This window comes from Aedes aegypti, chromosome 2, assembly GCF_002204515.2.
Source record: "Aedes aegypti strain LVP_AGWG chromosome 2, AaegL5.0 Primary Assembly, whole genome shotgun sequence".
NCBI lineage: Eukaryota > Metazoa > Arthropoda > Insecta > Diptera > Culicidae > Aedes > Aedes aegypti.
In genome coordinates, this window is record NC_035108.1 from 404,158,403 (window position 1) to 404,182,837 (window position 24,435).

At 37.8% G+C, this 24,435-nt stretch overlaps 2 protein-coding genes across 2 annotated transcripts in view; one reads left to right on the plus strand and one right to left on the minus strand.

Moving 5' to 3' along the window:
• Positions 1–3,634: 3,634 nt before the first annotated feature.
• Positions 3,635–9,271, minus strand: LOC5573253 (ribosome biogenesis protein TSR3 homolog). Its single transcript, XM_001654413.2, has 3 exons — positions 8,873–9,271; positions 4,059–4,243; positions 3,635–3,997 (listed from the first exon to the last, which is right to left on the minus strand). Exons 1-3 carry the CDS (start codon positions 9,187–9,189, stop codon positions 3,690–3,692), a joined length of 810 nt encoding a protein of 269 aa, XP_001654463.1. The 5' UTR covers positions 9,190–9,271; the 3' UTR covers positions 3,635–3,689.
• A 113-nt stretch (positions 9,272–9,384) lies between these two features.
• The window catches only part of LOC23687788 (eukaryotic peptide chain release factor GTP-binding subunit ERF3A), a 61,620-nt gene continuing 46,569 nt past the window's right edge, over positions 9,385–24,435 (plus strand). The window contains exon 1 of the mRNA XM_011495238.2: positions 9,385–10,227. Coding sequence (XP_011493540.1) covers positions 9,891–10,227 — 337 coding nt within the window. The 5' untranslated portion in view covers positions 9,385–9,890. The remainder of the gene's footprint in view (positions 10,228–24,435) is intronic.

Genomic DNA, 24,435 nt, shown 5'->3' on the forward strand with positions numbered 1-24,435 from the left:
CCGGTTCGCCATTTCAATTAAAATTAAGTTTTTCAGAGAGACACTATTCTAAACTTTTCATCCAATGTTTTCCTAAATTTAATTCTTATTTTTCTCATGCTGTACTTTCTTACTATTGCAATTTTAGGGAAAACTATCCGTTTTACGGTGCAACAAAAAGCTACCGCAGCTGTCACATCACTGATTTGCACTGGTGAATCATACCGTCTTGATGATCATTGTTTGTTGCTATTTTTCATAGCGTTTTCTCTTTCAAGCATACTATGATTGAATCGTTTGCTTCAATGATGGAATGATTTCGAAGCCTGCGGTAGAACTTTGACAGCTGCGGTAGAACTCTGCGGCTACCGCTACCGCAAACCGGAAAATTTTCTTAACAACCGTAATAGAGTCAAGTGAATCGATTTTTTCAATCATTTTTTTTTAATTATATTTACTATACCAAAAGTCGTTCGATTTGTTTATAATAATATTGTCTTTCAAATGAGATTTTTTGAAAAATCCTAAGAAAATGTAGAACAATTTGAGTTTGTGAAGGAACCAGAAAAACTTAGAAGAGTGAAACGTGGATCTAAAAAGAACCTCAAGCATTGTCTTTGATTTAAGTTTTATAAATAACTTTTTCAAAACATTATGAAACTTAGAAACTTGATAGATTTAATAGTTTTTTTTTTGTAATTGCCATGCTACACTTCAATTTGAAACCTCTTCATTTCCACATCTTTGTTCATTAAAAATTGCATCGCCAAAACGACGTTTCTATAGAAAGTGTTTGAAAAAAAAGTTGAATTGTTCGTAATAAAGTGATTTTGAATTTTGACTGACTTTTCTTTTAATGGAAAATAATAAGTAGGTTGATTGGGTGCCAGTTTTTGTCGAAAATCGGTGAATTATCTGTATTATCCTGGGAAAAAGGTTGATATGGTTTCTTCAACAGGTTATTTGATTTGACGATTATCGTCAGTAATAACTGAAAAAGAGTACACTTGAGCCTGTTTAGCAAAAAAGAATAGTACACAAATTTTTAAGGCAAAAAAAGAGTACTTGTACTCTAAAAAGAGTACGTCTGGTAACCCTATGTATAATCTGACAGCAGTTCGCGTTGACAATCAATCAAATTGCTTGCTTGCTGGTGGTGACCTGGGAGGGAGAAACCAATACAAAATTTCTGTACGTCATAGTGAGCCGAGATTCCGCTGTCACGAGCTGTCACTGTGAGCCCAGATCTCAAACATTGGACTAACATGGAAAAAGCGCGTAACTGATTAAAACACATTTTCGCATTTCATCAAAAGTGACAAAAATTGAATGAAAATCAATTCATACACAAAATGTAAGTAATGTCACGTGAGCACCTTCCAACTGATTGAATATAAAGCATTGAAAAACGCATCGTTTTACTTTTTCCAATGAAAATTATTATTTATTGCATAGAAAACTGTGGCCCTTTTTCCATGTTTGTCAGGAAAGATCGAAAGTACACAACAAAAGAAAACTAGCGGTTTTCCCCAAGCCTGCCTTGATTGTTGTTGGCAAGCTGGAGTTATCTTGCAGTTCAAACAAACGTTGTTCTATATTTCGTGTGTAGTATCGGTGCCTCCCTCCCAGGTGGTGACCAGTGGGATAAATTAACAACGCGGAGCGCTGTTTGGTTCTCCAGCCTTGTGCTCTTGAAAATTTAAGGTGTGGCTTCGTTCTATAATCACCTTATATGAGCTATGTTTTGATTGTGCTCCCTTAAGGTGAGCTACATAGTATCCACACTTGATCCGCACAGCTTAAATTCGGAAATCGTCCTTGGTAAATGGATTTGCCGAGATCGAACAACATTGCCTGGGATTTTATTTTCAGTGTATGTAATGTATGTCGCAGTTTTTCCTGTTAGTGCTAAAATGATTCTGAAGGAGCTAAACTCGTCTAAAGTTGATCTTAGCTCTGTTCAAAATTTTATTGTGCTCTGCAACAAAAATCCATGAAACGCGATTTTAGGGGTACAAGGTGGAAATCTGCAAACAGATCCCCTGAGAAGGTAACTCAGGAGGGAATGCGGGGATGACGCACCAACGACGACCCGCTAAAACCAGCCCATGCACTGTATTTGAGCAATTCTTTTAGACATTACCCTTGGCCTCAGACCTATGGGTTGTTGGAATATAGTTATTGCAGTTGCTCCCTATTCAGGCAGACTGTATGGGTTGAATGCGCTGTGTGAGAGCAAGCAACGTAGCTAATAAGTAAGCCGGTGTTTTATTTCTTCTCCGGTCCGCGAATTGCTTCTCGTCCGCCATTTATTGTTGTCCGTTGTGTGGTGCCTCCAACAGGTTATGGGCCCAGGAACGTGTTCTTACAGCATGTATCGTTCTGGAAGAGGATTGGCCGCATAAACCGCGTGGCGCAGGACGGGATCCTCAGGCTGGATGGATTGGCCGCAACGGAGGACGGGATCTATCGGGAACGTAGGCGATACAGGACACTGGATGGCAGCTGGCTGGTCAAAGGAGCTCGTTGACAGGATCGAAATCAGGAGAAGCTCGGATGGATGACGGAGCATGTACGAAGTTCGGAACGAGGAGGAGTTTCGAGACAGGAGGAGACGATCGTGAGTTGAGGTTGCGACCCTAAGGAGGAGTGTTGGAATAGAGGTAGTATCGCACCTCAGGTAGAAGAATCGTCAGTTGAGAAGCATGCGTCGTCGTAGGTAAAAGTGTAGAAGTTCGTTGAGAGAGGTATGATGTTTGTGTAGGATAATGAATTGTAAATGTATACCTGGTTTAAATAAAGAGAGTTGCAGCTGCTGATTGAGGTATCAGTCAGTTAGCTGCCCAGTTGAAGGAAACATCTACTGTATTGTATTTCTTTATGATTTGCAATCGGAGTGGACGGGCTAGCCTCGCTAGGATCTGCGTGGTCCTAGCGGACTAGCTCTTCAACATCTTCAATTCATAAATTTCATAACGCCAAAAATGGCCATTTTCGACACCCACCCACCTCCTCGTAACGCTTTTTGTATGAATATTTTACGAATTTTGTATGAGCCGTAACACCACGAGGACACCCACCCACCCCCTTTAGCGTTATGAAATTTGTGAATGGGCCCTATATCTCCCCGGGACCACCTTACGGTATTTTTTCGGGGAGGGGCGCGATTATCTGAAAATCACTAAACCGAAAAGCGTCTTCCGCTTTTTTCGACAATGGCCATTTTTGGCGTTATGAAATTTGTGAATAAACCCTAATGGCGCGGCCAGGGTAGACGCGGATTGCGAAGCGAAGCAAAAATTGCACGGGAAGGAATAACGCTCTGTCTAGCGTACTGGAGAGTGGTGTGATCGAAGCTCACCAGAACGATTTCATTATTTTGCATCTCAATTTGTCCAAATTGACATGTGTCTAGGCGCTTCAGGTTTTTTTTTATTATATTGTTTTCGAATGTTTTTAATAGTAGATTCATAACTATGGGGTGACTGTAAAATTAAATGTAAAAAGATTTTCGAACGATAACAAGAATAGGGATGATTGTGGGGTCTGTGTCGCAGAATAATCAAAAAACGTCTGGCTTATCCAGAAATGCTGTCCAAGTTTAGCATAAATCAAGGAAATGAATATGATGTGATCAATCCTACAAGCCGAACCATTGATTAGTTTCCAAATTATATATCTTTTTATGAATTTACTATCTAGCGCTAATGTCACTCATTTTCCTTAACATCTTCCTCTTCACTTTCTTCGCTCTCACTTGGGGGCAGATCCAGTTCATACGTTCGATTGTTTTGCTCCGCTTCCGCCTTTTCCAGGTATTTGTTTTGAACTTCTAGAATTTCCTTACTGCTGCCACACGCAGCATACGAATCCAGCAGTTCCTGATTCAGCTCCACAAACGAATGGCCCCAGGAAAACTTGTTCAGATACCACAGGGCTTCGTCCTTGAAACCGGTGATGTACATCGAGGCGGCTATCGCTTCAACGCACGACAGTTTGCAGGGTTTGCCGTAGTTGACTGGAATAAGAAAATAGAAAATAATGCTTCGGGAGACGATTCGATTGACCTAGGAGCATACTCGGATTCGCGGCCACCAGGAACGGGAGCAATCTCGGATGGGGAGATTTCATCTTGTTGAATGGAGTTTCGTCAAGTCGGGCCCACGAACAGTCGACGACGGCTATTCCAGAGCTCTGGATGATACTCTTGTCCTGTGGACTAACGCAGTTGACCCCAACGGGAGTTAGCACAAGACCAGGAAACCTGTGAATAGCGATTAAAGTTAATTGAACATCTTTATAGTTTGTAGTTTCATAGTCACTTGGGGCCTTCCTTAGCCGAGTGGTTAGAGTCCACGGATACAAAGCAAAGCCATGCTGAAGGTGTCTGGGTTCGATTCCCGGTCGATCCAGTATCTTTTCGTAAGGGATATTTCCTTGACTTCCCTGGACATAGAGTATCATCGTACCTGCCACACGATATACGGCAACTTCGGCAAAGAAAGCTCTCAGTTAATAACTGTGGAAGTGCTCATAAGAACATTTCGCTGAGAAACAGGCTCTGTCCCAGTGAGGACGTAAATGCCAAGAAGAAGAACTTCATAGTCACAGTCTGAATTGGGACTAATTTGGTGGGTTAAGGATTTACGTAAATTTCATCGTGTACTACCCGTAAAAGAGAATGAGACAGCACCAACACACGGCGCACATTAAAAGTCAAAAGAACAAAAGAATTGGGACCAAAAATTACAGTACAGAGGCTCATAACAATTGGCGATCAAAAGTGAGGTTAGGTTGCGAAAGTTTCTCAAATTGAAATTAATATTTACGGTTCCCTGAGGCTTAAACTGCAAAAATCTTGTTAGTTAAATGATTGTGGTGATTTTTCTTCCAAAGTTATCACTAGAAATTTTGATTAAGATGCACTAACCCTTCAATGTGCTATAATACAGGTGAGGAGACGATTCTGTGTAATACACAACTGTTCGTATGTATTAGTGCCCCGTTTGTGTTTTCACACAGCAACCCATTGCATTGTGACTAGTCGACTATGTGTGACGTCATACAGTTTGATACATTCGATATATCTGGGGCTTCGTTGCTAGCAACCCTTTCGTAACCAAGGTTGTTGTGTGAGTTGTTAATCAAACAAAAACATGAAAAAATCTGCACGGGAAGATGGCACTGGAGGTGATTCATGTCATTTATTTCTAACTTTTGTTATATTTTAGGATGAAATCAACAACGCAGGAGATAGAACCATGAAGGACACAGTAGAACACTGAGCTATACAATTGGTAGCTTATGGATGCACATCAATGTTACGAATATTTCCCGTGATACATGGATGCATTATGAAAGTAGTGCTGGAATCTAATGTGGCTAAGAAAAGTGGGAAAAGTGGTTTAATCCGCGAATTTATTACCTAAAAAGGTTATTTATGGAATCTACTCAAACGACTTTTACGTCTAAGTGTTAACTGTAGTTTTTTTGCGGTCTAATTTTGACTGTGTAGCGTTTTGTACCCTCTCACAGAATTTCATTGAAACGGTATGACGTCAACCCTCTTCCCCTCCATGTTTATTTTGATTGCATACTACACGAATACAATCAACACCCACTTTCTCTATATCACATTGCTAATCCTTAGGTGTCGGCCAGGGTAGACGCGTCACACGAAAATCCTTTGGAATTTGACATTTCATTATTTATCATTGTTATTCCTTCCCGTGCAATTTTCGCTTCGCTTCGCAATTCGCGTCTACCCTGGCCGCGCCCTTATTCTAGCATTTTAGCTTTGCGATCACCAATAGAGATAGAAAACAATAGAGACCAAATGTCGCTGGTCAGGGTGTCTACTACCTGGAAAAATCTGGAATTATCAGGAAATTTTATTCAACCTGGGAAAACCTGGAATTCTCAGGGAATTTCGGCTCCACTCAGGGAAATTATTTTGAAACAGTAATAGATGGTATGAAATGTAGTTTTTGTGACAAAAAATGTCCTCAACTAAAAAAAAATTTCGGCTGCGCCGCTATCAAAACGCTAGTTGACATGTTCAGTCTTTTCAACGATTTTTAATTAATCAGCGTAAAACATGTTTCGACAAGGACACTTAAGATTACCAAATAGGGTCCTAAAGCCCTGTCCCAATTTTAGTGCCAAACGCTTAAGTTTAGGCCAAAAACACATGTTTACTCAATTTTCTAATGTTTTCCGTTGGTTTAAGCCCAAAAAACATTTTTTTAGATTTTGTCACATCCTTTGGCTTAAACTCAAGTTTTGGGTGTATTTTGTTTTCCGTGTCCCTTACGAAATGTCAGATAGGAACAACCACAGTGGTCGATCTGAAACCCCTGTGGTGTTTTTGTCGACTAAGCGAACGTCAAACATGATCAAAAGTGTCAAGGTTCATTTATGAACCAAATTTTTAAATTAAAGTTTAAACATGATATAGCCATTATTTGAGAGGGAAAAATTGCTAAAGTAGTTACAGTAACATGCTTTTTCGTGTTATTAAATAAAAACAAGATTTCATTACAAATTTTAGGACCCAATTGGTAAAGGCAAGTACAGCTCCAATTAGGTGTCGTTCATAAGCAGATGATAAGTTGAAAACTTAAAAAAAAAACAAATACAAAAATGTTTTTTCGTCTATTATTCCAAAATAATAAACTCTCTGAGAAAAGATCAAAAATTACAACAGACACGAAAAATAGTACATTTCTCAGGTAAGCAAATTTTCTTTAAGAGTCTTGATCACTATTTTAATGCAAGTCTCTATTTTTGGTTATGGTCTCTAAGATCTAATTTAATAAAAATTATCTCTAAAGGCCCTTTTCAATTTGCTTGCAGTGAATTCTGATGTAAAATTATATTATAACTATTAGGCTTTTAGGCGACTAGTCCACAAGTTCTTAGGCGACTGTTTCACAAGCTCTTAATGATATTTCTTGGTTCTCACGAGGAATGCTTCAGTCATTCTAGTAATACCTTCAGATACTACCAGCGATTTCAATGGATGCTTAGTCATTTCTTCAGAATTTGGTTCTAAAATCCTAGAGCACTCTAACGCTTCCTCAAAAGTTTATTCCAGAGTTTTTGGGAAAAAATGTTCCGACATTTTCCTACAAAATCCTAAAATAATTCCTAAGCCGATTTTTCCATTTATTCCAGGCATTTTCATAAGGATTTTTTCAAATATTCATCCACTATTACTCTCAGGAATTGCTCCAAAAATCCTTCAGGCATTATTCGATGATATCTATTATAAACTTCTCGAAGAATTCCTCGATAAATTTGACATAGGATTCCTCATTAAGTTGCTCCAGAAACTTATCTCGGAATGTCTGCAGCATATCATCAAAATATTGTTGCTGCAGTTCAAACTCTTCTCTAATAATTTTTCAAATAAAATATCCAAGGATTATTCAGAACTTTAGTCAAAATTCAGGGATTCGGTCCGAATTGCTCCATGTAATTTCTTCAAAACGTCTTGTAGGACATTATTTGAAGATTCAAATTTATGTTTTAAATGTTTTAGGATGAATTTAAAAAAAAAAAATAGGAGGTCTTTCAGAGATCCTGGTAGGAATTCTTCAAGGAGTTCTTAGAACTCACATAAGCTTCATCTGAGGTTACTCTAGAATTTTCTTTCGAAATTCAACGCAGATTTTTTTTTAATTTTTCTCCAAAACATCTAAAAAAATTTCTTTATGTTTCGCTCGATGAAAAAGACATGTTTCGAAAAAAAAAAAAATGGAGGCATTCCTGAAGGAATTTTGCATTCTTGAAGATGCTCTAAACGGGAATGCTGGAGGAAGTCCTAGGGAAATCAATGGAATATTTTTGCTTATCCTGGAATTGTTTTTTAAAACCTGGAAATCTCAGGGAATTTCATTTCTGTAAATGAGTAGACACCCTGCTGGTGCTCCCTTTGTTCTCGCTCAGAAACATGTTGGGCTCATAAGTGTCAAACTTCATACATTTTCGCATTGACATTTATAGCTCCGCCCTGGGAGGGAGGCACAGATACTACACTCGAAATATTGAACAACACTTTTCCAAATTGCAAGATAACTTCCGTTCACCAACGAGACAAGTTCAGCGATTCAGTTCTCGGCAGGCTTGAGAAAAAAAGGGCCGTAGTGCATTAAATTTTAATTTTGATTGGAAAAGAGTAAAAAATTAAATAATTAAATTAAAATTAAAAGGTGCTTTCGTCACATTGCTTTTGTGTGTGCAGGAATTCATTTTCAACCAATTGTTGTCAACTTTGTTGAAATGCAAAAATATGTTTTGATCAATTACGCCCTTTTTTCATGTTTGTCCATTCTTTAAGATTTGGGCTCACAGTGACAGTTCGTGACAGCAGAATCTCGGCTCACTATGACGTACATAAATTTTGTATCGGTTTCTCCCTCCCAGGCCCCGCTTATCTCCTCTGGCGACATTCTTCTTTCCTATATGGTTTATTACCCTTATAAGGCAATCCATGAGACAGCTGCAATCAGCTGGTTGTTTTTTACCGCGAACTTTAGATGTTTAGTGATCGGAGTGACCGTTCGATTACAAAGGAAAAAGTAAAGCTCCGATAACACTTGCATGTTTTGTTTACCCTTCCGTTGCAAGCACACTTTTAGCAGTCATTCCTATAGACCTTTTCATGTGACAGGTCCGTCTATGCATTTGGTTACATCGGTGGAGGACCGGTGCATACACGAGGCTGTCATTTTCATTGAAGAACTGTCAAAGAGCTTCCCGATCAGCTGTTTTTGAACGTCATGTGAATAGGCCTATCGTGGAAAGTCCTTTAGAAATGTTACGCGAGAAATGATGGTCGATGGAAATTTTGTCAGTGTTACATCTATTTGTCTATGACTATTCAACTTACTTCTGCCCGAGTCTCAAGTTCTCGATCAACCCGTGGCGGGCCAGCTTCCGCCCGGAGCACTTTTTTGGATCGCAATGGTTCAAATCCCACATACTGACCGGAAATTGGGGCGGTTTCCCCAGATCGAACTTATCCTTGTGGGAGGGGCCTTCCGAACCGCTTCCATCCTCATCGCTGCTGTTTTCCTCCGCTGAATTTTCCGATGAAGAACTGGACTCGACTGCTAGGTCGGAAAGCTTTTCAGCAAGCTTCCGATTGCGCCCGGTGTTGGTTTGATTCCGGTGGTTTTTCTTTTTGAAATTACGCGACTTGTTCATGTTATTTGGGGGTGGTTTCACGCGAAGCAAAAGCGAACAGTGAAAGTAAACATAAACAACGCGCGCACGTGCTGCGCGCCCTTTGGAAACGTTTGAACCGTCAAAAACTGGTCTAATATCGTTGGCTGTCAAGTTTGACAGATGGCGAGTGAGAGCGATGCCGAATTTTGACACACGCGAGAGTGGAGAGCGGTGGGCACCAAAAATCAGTCTATGTGGCCATCTTTGACGAATGTGGATTGAAAGAAGTGTGGCAAAAACGCGTGTGTTCAGCTTCGGAAATCGCTGATTTTTGTGCAGATTTTCTCTATCGCGGCCACTCGGTGAAAGTGCCCCCAAAACGGTACCCTGGTCGATTCCGGTGCGCTCGTGGAGACAGTGATTGTGGTTGTGCAGGTGGAACTCGGTTCTGATTGCCTGTAGAGTGCCGGAGGATTTTTCTTTTTTTCGTTTTCCTCGGTCGGTGTCCGTCTTCTTTTTTTTTTCTTTGATTCTTTTGTTCCCGTTTTCCTCCTCCTTCCCCGTTGATTCGCACGGATTTTTCGGTTCCGGAATCGTTTTTTCTGTGTGCGAGGAGGAAAGGTTTGCGTTTTGTTTCCTTCCTTTCGGTTCCGGATTGAGAAGAACAAGAAGAAAAGTTAACACCGCCCAAGTGGAGGTTTGAATTTCTGGTGTGCAAAAGAAGAAACCCAGCAGGAAAGATGTCTCAGCAAAACGATTCCAACGAGATCAGCACCAAGTTCTCCAAGCTGAATGTGAACGCGATGGAATTTGTGCCGAGTTTTGCCAGCTCGACAACTTCGGCACCAGTGGTGGCGCCGGCAGCGGTAACTGTAGTTCCAACGGCCGGATCTCCGACCACGGCCGGTTCCCCAACGGGGGCACCCACCACCACAACAGGCACCGCTTCCTCGTCCGGCGGAGGAAACACACCGACTTCCGCCGGGGCAACGCCGACGCCACCCTCGAGCAGTGCCGCCCCGACGCCGATGGACGTCAAAGGGGGAGACGAGGAAGCCAAAACCCCGGAGAATAATGGTGAGTACCTACTGGATTGAGCATATTGTCCACTCAAAAATCGGGTCACAGTTTTTTTGCCTGAATGCATCGTTTTCCAATAGGATAGGGCAGGTGCAAAACGGCGAGTGAAAAGTAGTGGCGAAGAAAGTAGAAAGTAGCCTTGGGAGATCGCCGAAATTGATCGGCTTTGGAATCTTTAAAGGCTTGTAGTTTGACTAGCTTTAACTAGATATTTTAATTTTATTGGTGTAAGCTTTGATTAAGTAACAAGTTTTATAATGACCCAATTTCGTTTTTAAGAACTATGAATTTGTGTCCAGATTTTGAGAAAACCCAGGCCGGCCGAACCTTTTTGAACGACGGGTCTCTTTTTAGTGGATTGGTAGCAGGTCTCTTTTCAGAGACTTGGTCACTATTTCAATGCAAGTCTCTAAAAAGTCTTTATTTCAATGAAAGGTCTCTATCGTTTTTTTTAACCAAAATGGCATTTAAAGTCACTCTTTTCCTGGTTCTAGAGGTTCCTGAGAAACTTTCAGTCACTATTTAACTACTATTCCTCATGGTCTTCAGGAATTTCTTTTCAGATTCCTTGAGAAAATGCTTCAGGTATTCTTTTAGTAATTTCTTCAAGGATTTATTCAAAGGATACACAGTTGAATTTCTTCAGAATTTGCTCCAGTAAATCCTTGAGCATTTCAACGATTCCCTCCTGCAATTTTCACAAGGAAAGTTTTCCAAGAGAGTTTTACAGGATTTTCTGCAGATAGTTTTGGACTAATTCTTCCACTGATTTAGTACACAGTAAAGACTGGTTTGCTACTGACAAGAAAAGGAATCGCCTATCTCGATGCGTGGAAAATTTCTTCCGAGAAATGATCAAGAAAATCACTTTTTTCTGATCGCAGTACGCAGTTGAGAAGAAATGTCACTTCAAAGGGGGCTCTCTGTAGGAAATTTCTTGACCCATTCAGTCAAGGAATTTCTTTACTTTTCTTGAGCGAAACAGCATACTTAGCTTAAAGCCTGATTCGCTGCTGACAAGTAGTTTCTCGATCTATCTTGATGCATGGAAAATTCCGCAAGAAATCGATCAAGAATGCGCTTTTTTCTGATCGCAGTACGCAGTTGAAAAGAAATGTTAGTTCAAATGGGAGTCGCTGTAGAAAATTTCTGCAAGAAATCGGCGAGAAATTTCTTTAGCGATTCCTTTTCAGTAGCAAATTAGCTTGATTTTTTGGTCATAAGTGACTAAATAGGGGATGGGATTCGATCCCAGATCCTCGGCGTGAGAGGCGAGAGTTCTAACCACTACACCATATCCGTCCTCAGGTCAGTAAAAAATAGATCAGCAATGTTCTGAAACAAATATTTTTTGAAGCGAGCTTTCGAAAAAAATCGGGGTTCCTTCAGATCAATTTATAGAAAACGATTATTTTTGATAAAAATGTCATATTTGGCTAAATATTTTAGCAATAGAAATATTGATTTGACAATTTCTCTAGCTATTGAATTTTCAATGAATCCTCTCCAATCCAGTCTTATCCTATTGAAGTGTTTAAATTTATTTTATTTAAGTGTCTCTTATTCTACCACTAATCGAAATAAATAAAAAAATGTTAAATTAGGATAAGGTAGGTGTACTGGTTTTCGCCATGCCACCCCGGATCGTATGCTGTTTTACGGTTTTACGCCACAAATAGGTGTAAATTGTAATTGTACAGTTAAACCTCCATGAGTCGATGTTCCATGACTCGATATCGACTCATGGAACCATACTAAAAACAAAATTTCATGGTTACTATGATGGTCCCCTCAAACAGCATTCCAAGGGATTTGTTTCCACAACTCGATATTTCCATGAGTCGATGGTCCCTTCAGATACAGGGTGGCCACCGAACCGGGAAAAACGGGAAAAGCGGGAAAAAGACGGGAATTTGAATCCATCGGGAAAATGACGGGAAAAACCGGGAATTTGAGATGGTCACCGGGAAAATTATTTTGAAAAAACATCTTCAAGCTATAAATCTATAAATCATCAAAAATAAGTTGTAGAAAGTTGATATGGTTGATCATATTGCCATTAAGCGTCATCTTGGACAAATAACTTTTAAATTCTCTTGTTGAAACAGTCTAGTTTGCTACACTCAAGTTAATTGGTAATGTTTTTTATCTCTTACTATCAGGGCTTATTTTTTTTTCTTTATCTTATTTGGGTCAATGTTTTGAATCAGATATTAAAACTTCTTGCATAAAGTAACATATTGGATTCATTATTTTCTTTAGTTACTTAAGTTTAGTGTGGCTTTGTTTCATCCTCATCTTAAACTTATTAGCTTTAGTGAACTCTTCATTTTTACGCACTTAGAATAAAATGCCGAATCTCGGCTTTCGGAAACCGAGTACCGCACAGCCGAGCGCTCGGCAGTCATCTCGGTTTGATAGTTTTAGCTGATTAACTCGGTTTCTGTGAAAGAATTTAGCTACCGTGTTAAACTGAGAATCTCGGCATCTCACAAACTGAAATCTCAGTAAAAATGAACAACAATTTTTATTGAGGCACTTTTGGCCGCAGAATATATTCTTAATTTATTTAGTTTACATTTGTGTTTTTAAGCAATGCTAACTTTGGGTTGCCCAAAAATCATAATTGAAAATAATTATCGACATGTCCTTAAAATTCGACTAATTATTCCATAATTACTTCCCGGCAGAAAACGAACGACTCTGTATACTAAATTACATAAAAAACAACAACTTTGAGCATACTTACAGAAGAGTTCGTACAATCTAACTTCCTCCAGACTTATAATTTCAGGCACTTGGTTAATTGTAGAAACTTTTCCACGATATTTTCACTACTTTTCTACGTTTGCACAAAACCGATGCACTTTTCCGAATGTAAATGAAAACAAGATGGCAGATGGTAAAACAAAATACTGAGAATCTCGGTAAACTTAGATGGAAACCGATATATCAGCATTCGAGCCAACTGAGTTCGGTGAAAACGTTGTTAACGTTGGTGCTCGGCTTACAATATTGCCGAGATACGGGTAAAATGTAGAGCTAACCGAGATTTCAGTTTCAGGAGCTGCCGAATCTCGGTTAAAATTATTTTTTAGCTTGGTTTTCAGTAAGATGGGCAGAAGCCGAGTTGATTCAGCATTCAAAAATGCCGAGCTCGCGAACAAAATTTAAGTGTGTATGAAGAAAAAATGTAAGATTGAAAATTGAAATACTTTAAACAGGGTAATAAGGAACAAAAAGGGCATATCTAGACATGTAATGGAATGCTGTTTGTATGTCACGAGTTGGCTTGAGTACGGGACGACTGATTTGAATTATTCTTTCACTTTTGTTTTCTTTAGGGTCTCCGACGTGTTTGAGTGGAAAAATATTTTTGGGAAAAAAAGCAAATTTGACATTAACTTTTTTTAAGTTTTTTCAACAATTTGTCATTCCATACCAATTGTACGAGAGCCAAAAAATACAAGGCAGTCTTCTACGAATATTATTTTTTTCTTATTGGACGGAAACATACCGTTGAAAAGTGTGAAATAAAATTTTTGGTGTATTCAATTGAAAACCTGATCGAAGGGTCACGTTCAGGCTCCTCAATTAAAAACCGGGAAAATTCTGAAAATTATACCGGGAAAACCGGGAAAAAAGCGGGAATTTCAAAATGAACATTTGGTGGCCACCCTGAGATATCGACTCATGGAGGTTTCACTGTAATTATATTTATTAATCTTACGGTAACCAGCTTTAACATTTTTATCGGGTCAAGTGAAATCAAGTAAATTAAATCGCAATAAAATGCTATGGTAAAATTGTCAGAAACCTCTAAATGTGCTTGCACTTTATTTCGCCATGGTGTTCTTGAATTGGCTTGTTTAGGGGTATCAGGTTGTTTACATAACCAGATTCTACGTTAAAAATTGAACTAGAATCCAAACTTTCACAATTTTTCGTGACATGGAACTATTTTTAAAACACGTTCAACATTAGTATGGAAATCACTTTTGAATCATCCCTCGACAAATTTTACTTTGGGACGATCTGTCATTAATGGTATTCACTTATCGGCGTAAATTCTCGCGTATATCGTGATAAACGATGTATCTTAAATATTTCACAAATTTGTATAAACTGTGTAGGAAATGTTTCAATGAGTTGAGAATCCACAGTCGATCAACCCAAGAATGCGTCGGTCATTATAACAACTTTCAATAAATTTGTTATTTATCAACAAACATTATATCAATTTCTAAAACTAGTTGAACTAATGAGTTGCGAATAATCTTGATTTAAAGTGTTGATTGCAAGGGTGGAGGGCGGCTGTCAACTGGGAGTAAAATTGAAAAGCCGCCAACCTAAGTCCAGAACCAGTTTTAAGGCTTAACGCGGAAAAGTAAAAATCATTCTTCGCAAAATTACAGGTAATCAATACGCTTGAAAGAAATTGTTTGCAAGCAGTTATTTGCTACGTGCTACTGCAGTGCGCTGTTGGCAATTTAATCAGAAAATTCTGCTAAATTCCCAAAACAGATGTTTGCGACAAAATTGATTACGCCGTCACCATTGTTTGGTCGTTATTTTGTATGGTTGTTTACATTTTAGAACCAGCGACACGTCGGGGTAGCAATAAAGAGCCGCCAGTTCCACCCTTGGTTGATTGCACGAATAAGCTCAGATACAACTGAAAAATAATTATAAGAGTATATTTGAGCAATGATATCAAGGAGCTTTGAAGAAAACGATTGAAGGAATGTTGATTATACGACTGATGACGGTGGTAGAACGAGCAAGGGGTATTCAAGAGGTTACTGCTCTCTCCGGGAATTGTTCAACCTGATCAAATTAGTCTTTGTAACTGTGAGAAGTTACCATTTTATGGCATTGTTTAAGTCTAAGCCAATTTAAAAGCATTGTTAAACAGCTATAAATTTGTTCATGGGACCACTTTTATTATTGTGAAACCTTATCCGAACCAAGATCCAGACACGGTCTCAACGATCAAAAAGCCCAACGCAATCTAACGACAGACACATCAAACCGTTTTGAAAATAATATGAGCAGGATAATGTTTCCGCGTTTTGTATTTCCGCATTTCAAATTTGCGTTTGATTCGCACATAGCAATACATGAGATATTTTTTTTTTGTTTTTTCCTTACTTCATTACCAGAAGTATAGTACTTTCAATACGGCCAAAACAACACTAAAATAACATGGAGGATAATAGGGTGTTCTATGCATTTCGGAAGGAGCGTTACACGTATATAATTTGGCCACTTCCATTGGATTTTGTCGTAACTGGATAAATTATATACGCGTAACGGTCTGTCCAAAATACTTTGATGACCCTACTTAAAACGAATAACTCAAAGTAATGTTTGCCGCAATTTCTAACCAGTTTGTGTTCTTTTCTTAGCATAGCTTTACTGCTCATAACTGCATATTTGTAACATTCGACAAAAGTAGGCATTGAGTAAATGGAACACCAAATGTGCATTTTATGGCAGTATGGGAGGAAACTAAAATTTCTAAAAATTACCAGGAACTCAAAAGTGCTTATTTGAGGCTGATATTTTGTACAACTCATATCGCATACTAGGTAAATTGTCAGAAAATAATTCTGATAGAAATTTCATTGCTGTCACATTACGAGGTCCATTTATAATCTCAGTGTGACTGTTATGCGGTTATAATTACCAATGTGACAAAACAACTTGGTATTTTTTTTGAATTTTCTAGAACAATTTCATAGATTTCAGTAAGTTGATCGAAAGTATTTATCTTTTGATGACTCTCCATGGTATTAACTCCAATTTGTCAAAAATGTCGAATGTGACTGTTATGCAGTTATGGGCAGTTAAGGGGTTCAAAGTTATCTTTGAAATCAAAAATGAGTTTGATTCTCAACATCAATTTTCAGACGGCATTGGGATACTTTTATTTATTCGCAAATTTACTCATACAAATATCCCTGGGCTTGGGATTATATTTTCCAGGGAGCGATGAATTTTGATAATTGATCGCTGTTGTTAGTAGTTTTGATTAGATGTTGGGTAAATTTCAAAGCAATGGCAACCTTTTTATTACAAAATTAAGATTTTATCTTCTGACCTAAAAATTCTGGTTAAACTACTGTACTATGCAGTTGGGCTGCACTAGGCTATCACTCATCAAAATTACTTTCACTTCGGGAAAATATAATTTCAAACTGGCGAGAAGATTACGAACTGAGGGTGGGTTAGGAGCACAATTAGACCCTTGAATGTGCAATGTGGGGTAGTAATTGGGAATGCCATTGACGGTTTGTAATCTTCTACGAGGTTTTCGAAAACCAACAGGGCGCGTGCACCGGGTTGCGGATAGGAGCAAAGGGAGATCAATAGCATCTACCTAAAATAATAGAACAAAAAGCCGTTCCATGATTAGGTAATGTTTAGCGATCTTCTATGGTGTTCTAGTACTATAAAATTCTTCACTCACTGGGAATTTTGGCCTTGATAATAACAATAGTGATAAAAACATAAAATAATACCTAATACTTGAAAAGTACAATGTAGTTTCAATGTAGTAATAAATGAAATAAAATCAATTTTCTATACTTGACAAGGTTTTGAAGACAATCAATGAGTGAAAGAACTACCTATTAGAAAAGCCACATCAGCTAAGGCTATACATATACAAATGTTGGTCATAGGGTCATGGCGAGCATTCGGTATGTATGTCTATGACTGATTCTTATCTAATAGGGGCACTAGAAGACCACGCGGACAATTTCGAAACAAATTATTTTTATACATCGGTCTTACGATCCGAAAGGCTCAGCTATGCTGCAAAGTCATTTTAAAAGCTATTCATTACTACTGTTTAATTGTTCATAATTCTAACAAAACTACATAATTAACTCATTACTAATCACTGTTCCTATATTCTCTTTTTCTCTCCTTCTTATCTGTTGCATGATTATGATCATCACTAATATAATGCATGAGCATGCACAATAAGAATAATTTCAGGATTGAAAGCAGTACATGGATACCTGGATAGAATAGCTTCGAAAAGGGCGCTCAAAATATAATATTTCTGATCAGGGAAGTATTATTATCAAGGGTATGTAAATTTTTTCCATTATTAACACTTAGATCACACAAACAAATGAACTAATAATATCAAATATTTTTAAAATATTTTTATATAAATCAGTATCGTCAATCAGTGCAAAAACAGATAAAGTTTGTAAAGTTATCACCATCGGTTGAATTGCGCTCTGTATAGTAATGTTCAATCAGTATCAAAATCTCCTAAAGCGTCGCATTGTGCCATCAGCAGCCCTCATATTGTTATTATTTTGTTGTTTATAAAATTTCTAGAAAGCGATCAGCATATTCTTTCTTACTTGTACAATGGCCGATCTATTTGGAATTTTAATAAGTCAAATCTAACTTCAAAACTCAAATTAAATTGCTTTCAGCACATTTACATTTTGCAGCATTAATCGCATTACTGTGTCAAGTCTTCTCCATTCCCTATACCCTACCCCAACCCTTCTTATCCTTTCCGATGGTGTTCAAGTGGTCCGCATAGACTATTACGGCCATTACCTATTCCTTCCCCCGGCTTTGGACTGACTTGCGCTCTCATTGCCCCACCAAACGCTGCAAAATGAAAATGAAAATGAAATTTACTCATACAAATATGCTGATGCAAATAATATGTGAACTAGTGAAACTCCTGTTCTAATAAATGAGTATTGTACTTCAACGCTCACTAGCAATACAAAAATGAGTTTTTACTAATGAATTACAATCAATGCATAAACGCCAAACTTTCCTCTTTCTTTTATTGATTGATAATTTTGTTGAAATTATCCTGCAAATGCCATTTCTTTTATAAATATGTTTTATTGTTCATTGATGCTGACGGGGTTGGTGGTCTGATGGCTACCGTTTCTGCTTCATATGCAGATGGTCATGGGTTCAATCCCAGACCCGTCCCTTTCCTCGTACTTTGTAGTTGTATATCTCTCAATTGCTTCTATCTTCCATTCTAAATATATCACACTCAAACTATTCGTTCATAGCTAGAACCAGAGACGGACAAGAAACCGTTTCCCTAACGCTTCCTACTTCCACGCGGATGCCTTTCTTACGCCTGATACATAGGCAGTCTGCTAACCACAAAAGCAAACCTCTCTGCCATGCCTTTCCCCCAATCCATACACTCCCGCATGAACTGGCGTAGATGCAGTGGAATATACGGTCTACGTGGGAGCCAGTTCAATGCATCATCAATTCGCCCCCCTTTTTGGTCTGCATTCTGACGGTTGGATCCTTGTGTAAGTGCAGCTGATCTGGCGATACTGGAGTAGCATCCACGGGCGGCCAATCAAGCTCATGTTGATGCTCATACAACTTTTTTTTTGACTGTACTTTAGATTTTTTAGAAAGTTATCAATTGTGCGAAGAGAGAACTAAGATAAAAAAAACACGTAAAAGAGAAGCTTCAGTTTTCAAAACTCAACTAAAAGTAGGATTGGACATTCAACATATGAGAAATTGAAAAGCGTGTCATCAAAAATGAGTGTTTTCTGAACTGTAAATGTTGACACGAATTATCTTGCTCATCATGATAAATATTGAAGTATTACCAATGGTAATAATTTTAAAAATCTACAGTTCACACCTCTGTTTTTTTTTTTAATTTCTTTGAAGCGAAAACCATTTAACATGATAATTTTTTTTCCAAAATTACGGTGGAAAGTCAAACAATCTGAGCAAAAATAGTATTGAATGGTGTATTGTGGGTCAATAAAAAAATGCAATAATCATAATTGCATCTTTTAAAGACACCAACATTTTAAAGCTTCCAGTGGAAAATATTGACCATTGAAAAAAAAAAGCGGTTCAGCATGCCCTGTGACACAATCGGAAAATGCTCCTCACGAAAAGTTTTCGGGACTGATGAAGTGTGAATCGAAGTAACACTCCTCAGCACAATCCTTGGCGACACTAACCGCACGGCCTCGAATTCCAAAAACGAGTTCAAGTTCAAAAGTTCTCATCTATGAATGTTTAAATGACAGTCGATGAAAACGATCTGCGATCGATGAATCTGCTTCAAAATTGTCGATGAACGGTTGTCTTTAAACGAGCTCAACCATTATTTATATCCGAAATTTTGAAAAGTTTCCTAAGATAATGGGAAGATTTCAAACTTAATCATGAGTTAACTTACAGTGCCCCTGAAGAAGTGCTACGGCGCACAGTTTGGGAAGTACTGATTTATAATATTAAAATTGAGATATTGAAGCGCAATAAAATCGTGTTATATTTACAAAAATGTGCTCTTTCGATCAACTTAAAAAAAAACTGAAATTTCCGTCACTAAACAAGCCACCATCCATAAGAAATTAAGGTGGCGAATTCAAGAACTAAAATCTAAAACATGTCAAATACTGGTGCAAGTGTTGTCAAACATTGTCGAATTGTTAGTATTTGCATAATTCAACACTGTTCCTTCATAAGGGACTAACAGAGACGATCGCTTTTTCTCCTAAAAAGCTAACAACATCGCAAAACTAAAGAAATTTGTAATATTTCTTGTTCATGAAGCAAGATGTAGTGATTCTTTATCGTACAGCACAAACATATGCTTAGTGGATCAGCTTTCAGAAATAGTGCAAAGAGAGCAACGATGAAAGGAATTGATTAATGCAGATGAGCGCTTTTGAAGAATCAATATTGAATTGTCTACAAAGGTTGACTCATTTGCTCCTGGTAAAATATTGTTTAAGCCGAGGGGGACGACACATCCAGATATTTTAGATTACCTTATACAGCTAAGTATGCTGTTCCGCTCAAGAAAAGTAAAAAATTCTGCCCAAGAAATGGTCAAGAAATTTCCTACAGTGAGCTCCATTTGGATTGACATTTCTTTTCAACTGCGTACTGCGATCAAAGAAAAATGCTTTTCTTGAGCATTTCTTGCAATAAATTTCCCACGCATCGAGATAGGCGATTACTTTTCTGTTGAAGTGCATACTTCCCATACCTTTGAAAAAATCTTTACGATGACCATTCATCTTCTTGCAGTATATTATCTTGTTTCATCTGTGGTATCATATAAAACATCTTTATCCACCTTCACAAATCTAGCTCATCTTTGCGCGTCTTACATGAGCGGATGGAGCGGATTGACTCAGTTGTCGTTGATCAACAACAAAGAGGAAGCACCGAGCTGCATAATCGATGGAATGTGTCTAAACATCAAGCGAATTCCAATCCCGGCCGGTTCTACAACACCATTTAGATGTTCTCCTGGGCTTGCTAGTGGTCCGGAGATTGGCCCGGATTCAGCAGGATGCTGATTATCGGTTCCGTGATGTGGCCGGAAAGGATGGATACGACGGAAAACATAACGGAGGCGTGATACACGGACTGCCCAAGAAGCAGAACAGTCGTCTATAGGATGTGTTGGCCAGGTTTTCCGACAGAAGCGGTTCCTGCATGATCAACACGGTGATTTACTTCGAGATAAGAAGCATCGTCTTCGGCGCCAGGTGCAAGAGTTGCTGTCAAACTTGACGGAAGATGACCAGAAGCGGCATGTGGCTGAAGGAAAAGATGATCTGGATCATAGGTTCCCAAACTTTTCGAATGCACGACCCACCTAGCCCTCTGGCATGTTCTTCGCGACCCACCAGGTGAAAAATGTTGATACATTAGTTTTCCACTTAAACTTTCGAAGTCTATCGTTACTTTATCGGAAACGATATGCACCAAGAAAATTGCAGTTTAAATTACAGAGTTTTCGATGTTGCCAACATTTAACCATAATACATTTTTTATGGAAATATAAACTTTACATAGAATTTCAGGAATCAAGAAAAAAAGTTTTCTAAACTAGAATGTTATCAATTTTGTGATATTTTCGGTAGTTAATTTTTGCTCGACTAGAAATTTTAGCAGTAAGAGTGCGTAAAATTTCATTTTTTGCTAAATTTTATGTTTCATGAATTTATGTTTCAGACCCCTATGTTTCAGATTTATCCAAACTCCTTGTACAATAGCGTTGATGTAAAATAGTTTACCATATTTACGCAAAACTTTTATTATATGAAAAATTAAGTTTGTTTTGTACAAAATATTTGACAGTTTTAGTTTAGTTTCCAATGTTTAATATCCAAATTTACTTTGTTCGTTTCCTTGACCTGAGATATAGTTTGTAAACTGACAGGGTATAGTAACGTTAATAAATCACAATTACAATTACAATTACAGCTTCAATTTTCTAACATCTTTCCAAGAAAATTTGAATACCACGTCAATCTGTGATCATCAGTAGGTACCTAACCATTTTTACTTCAATTCGTGGAGACATTGGAAAATGTAGAAAATCTAAGGCAATTAATACAAATTGAGATTTTTTCGCGACCCACCAGAGAGTAGCTCACGACCCCCCTGGGGGTCGCGACCCACAGTTTGGGAAACTGTGATCTGGATCATGTCGGTGATCGAAGTACTTTGTGGGTGGAGATGGGCGGAAAACAGCTGGCGTTCGTTGACCAGTTTATTTTTTTCGATGGGGGGGCTTGGGGCATGTTGTGAATTAATAAATTGTCCCTGGTTTCTCTGTATATGCCCTTACTCACAACTCCGAAATATTTTATTGGTTATTAAATTGGGGTTTAAATTAATCATAATATTATATTAACAAAGCTCATTGCTGTAAATTCCATAGATTAAATCGCATATTTTCGGGTTTCCTGCCGAGGATTGGGCTATCACATTTACTGACAATATCGTTCTGCAGTGTTGTTTAATATGCTGCTCCTTAAATATTAGAATGATGATTAGTGAAATTGTAGATAGCAACAGTATACATTTACCTACCCCTTCTGGAAGCCGGAATCCAGTACCGTAATCATAGTCGACGGATTTGTATAAGTAACGCGCTTTCACGCATGTAAAGAAAAATTACCTATATACAAACAAAAATAGTTTTCTTAAGATTTCCCAGAATTAAGCCTCTACGTGCAATTCTGGTAGCAAATAGTTACCATTTACTCAATTTTTACACACAGGCTCACAGTTTTCCACAATATTTTCACAAATATTTCATTTTCAGTTAACTTGTATTGCAATTGAATTCAAGTAACATAATTAATTAAAGCAAAAATAATGAAAATTAAAAGCATAAATAAATCAAAACTGTTTACAGGAAAACTGTAGCACTATACTCACCATCATCTACACAGTTTCCCAAACTGTGGGTCGCGACCCCCAGGGGGGTCGTGAGCTACTCTCTGGTGGGTCGCGAAAAAATCTCAATTTGTATTAATTGCCTTAGATTTTCTACATTTTCCAATGTCTCCACGAATTGAAGTAAAAATGGTTAGGTACCTACTGATGATCACAGATTGACGTGGTATTCAAATTTTCTTGGAAAGATGTTAGAAAATTGAAGCTGTAATTGTAATTGTAATTGTGATTTATTAACGTTACTATACCCTGTCAGTTTACAAACTATATCTCAGGTCAAGGAAACGAACAAAGTAAATTTGGATATTAAACATTGGAAACTAAACTAAAACTGTCAAATATTTTGTACAAAACAAACTTAATTTTTCATATAATAAAAGTTTTGCGTAAATATGGTAAACTATTTTACATCAACGCTATTGTACAAGGAGTTTGGATAAATCTGAAACATAGGGGTCTGAAACATAAATTCATGAAACATAAAATTTAGCAAAAAATGAAATTTTACGCACTCTTACTGCTAAAATTTCTAGTCGAGCAAAAATTAACTACCGAAAATATCACAAAATTGATAACATTCTAGTTTAGAAAACTTTTTTTCTTGATTCCTGAAATTCTATGTAAAGTTTATATTTCCATAAAAAATGTATTATGGTTAAATGTTGGCAACATCGAAAACTCTGTAATTTAAACTGCAATTTTCTTGGTGCGTATCGTTTCCGATAAAGTAACGATAGACTTCGAAAGTTTAAGTGGAAAACTAATGTATCAACATTTTTCACCTGGTGGGTCGCGAAGAACATGCCAGAGGGCTAGGTGGGTCGTGCATTCGAAAAGTTTGGGAACCTATGATCTACATCATCATTGATTCTCCTTCATCCCATTCATATCTTCATGCATCTCATCAATCTACGCGCATCGTTTAGCAGAAGATGTCAACACACGAAGCGCGTCAAAATCTAGAATGATACACTGATCTAAAAAATCTAATTTTATCCAAAAGTGCATCTAATCGGTGATTTGGATGTGTCGCCCCCCTCGGTTTAAGCATACGCTCTGGAAAAAGACGGATATCAAACTTTATGACTTTTCATTCGCCTATTATCAATGCTTATTAGTGTGTGAAAGGTTCCAGGAAACACATGATTCGTGCTCCCCATGCTTAAACGGTGTCAATTATGATAAAAATCATTCTCCCAAAATTTGAAGTGATTTGGAAGAAATTTGGTTGTGCACAGGCCATTTGAATTTTCTATGGAAATTACTATAGAAAAGACAAACTTTTTGGGTTAAGTCCTCTAACTGCTCGCAATAACAATTTATGGAAAAGTGAACAAACTCTACTCATGTGAAATCTTCCCAGCTACAACTTTGCCGAAAACCACATTTTGATGGGACGTAAGGATAATTTGTTATTCGTGATAACAAAGTCTAAATCATGCTGAGATGATCATTCAATTACTTTCGGAGCAACACTGCTGTTTTGCTGTAGCCTGGATTACTTTGATCTATTTTACCCGCCAGGAGCACCACTGTTGTCTGCCGAGCAGTTGGTTAAGCATGCAAAATGCAAACCCGATTTATGAATAAGAATAGCAATAATTTATCCTTAAGTCCTATCAAAATGCGGTCTTCAGCAAAGTTGTAGAAGAGATAGAGGACTGAACACAAAAAGTTGTTGCTTTTTATAGTAATCTTCATATAAACTTCAAATTTCTCCGAATCATTTCAAACTTTTTGGAAGAAAGCTATTTACCATAATATAAATCGTTTAAGCATTGGGGAGCCAACATTTCAAAATTTGCATCACTCTAATGACCCATCTTACTCATCCTTACCTTAATTTATCACTGCCAGGATCTGCTCTTCATCGTAGCATTGTTAAATAACGTGTAAATCGATTCGGTTGATCTGTAATAACAAGATACACACTTGGTTACCAATGATCTAAGGGGG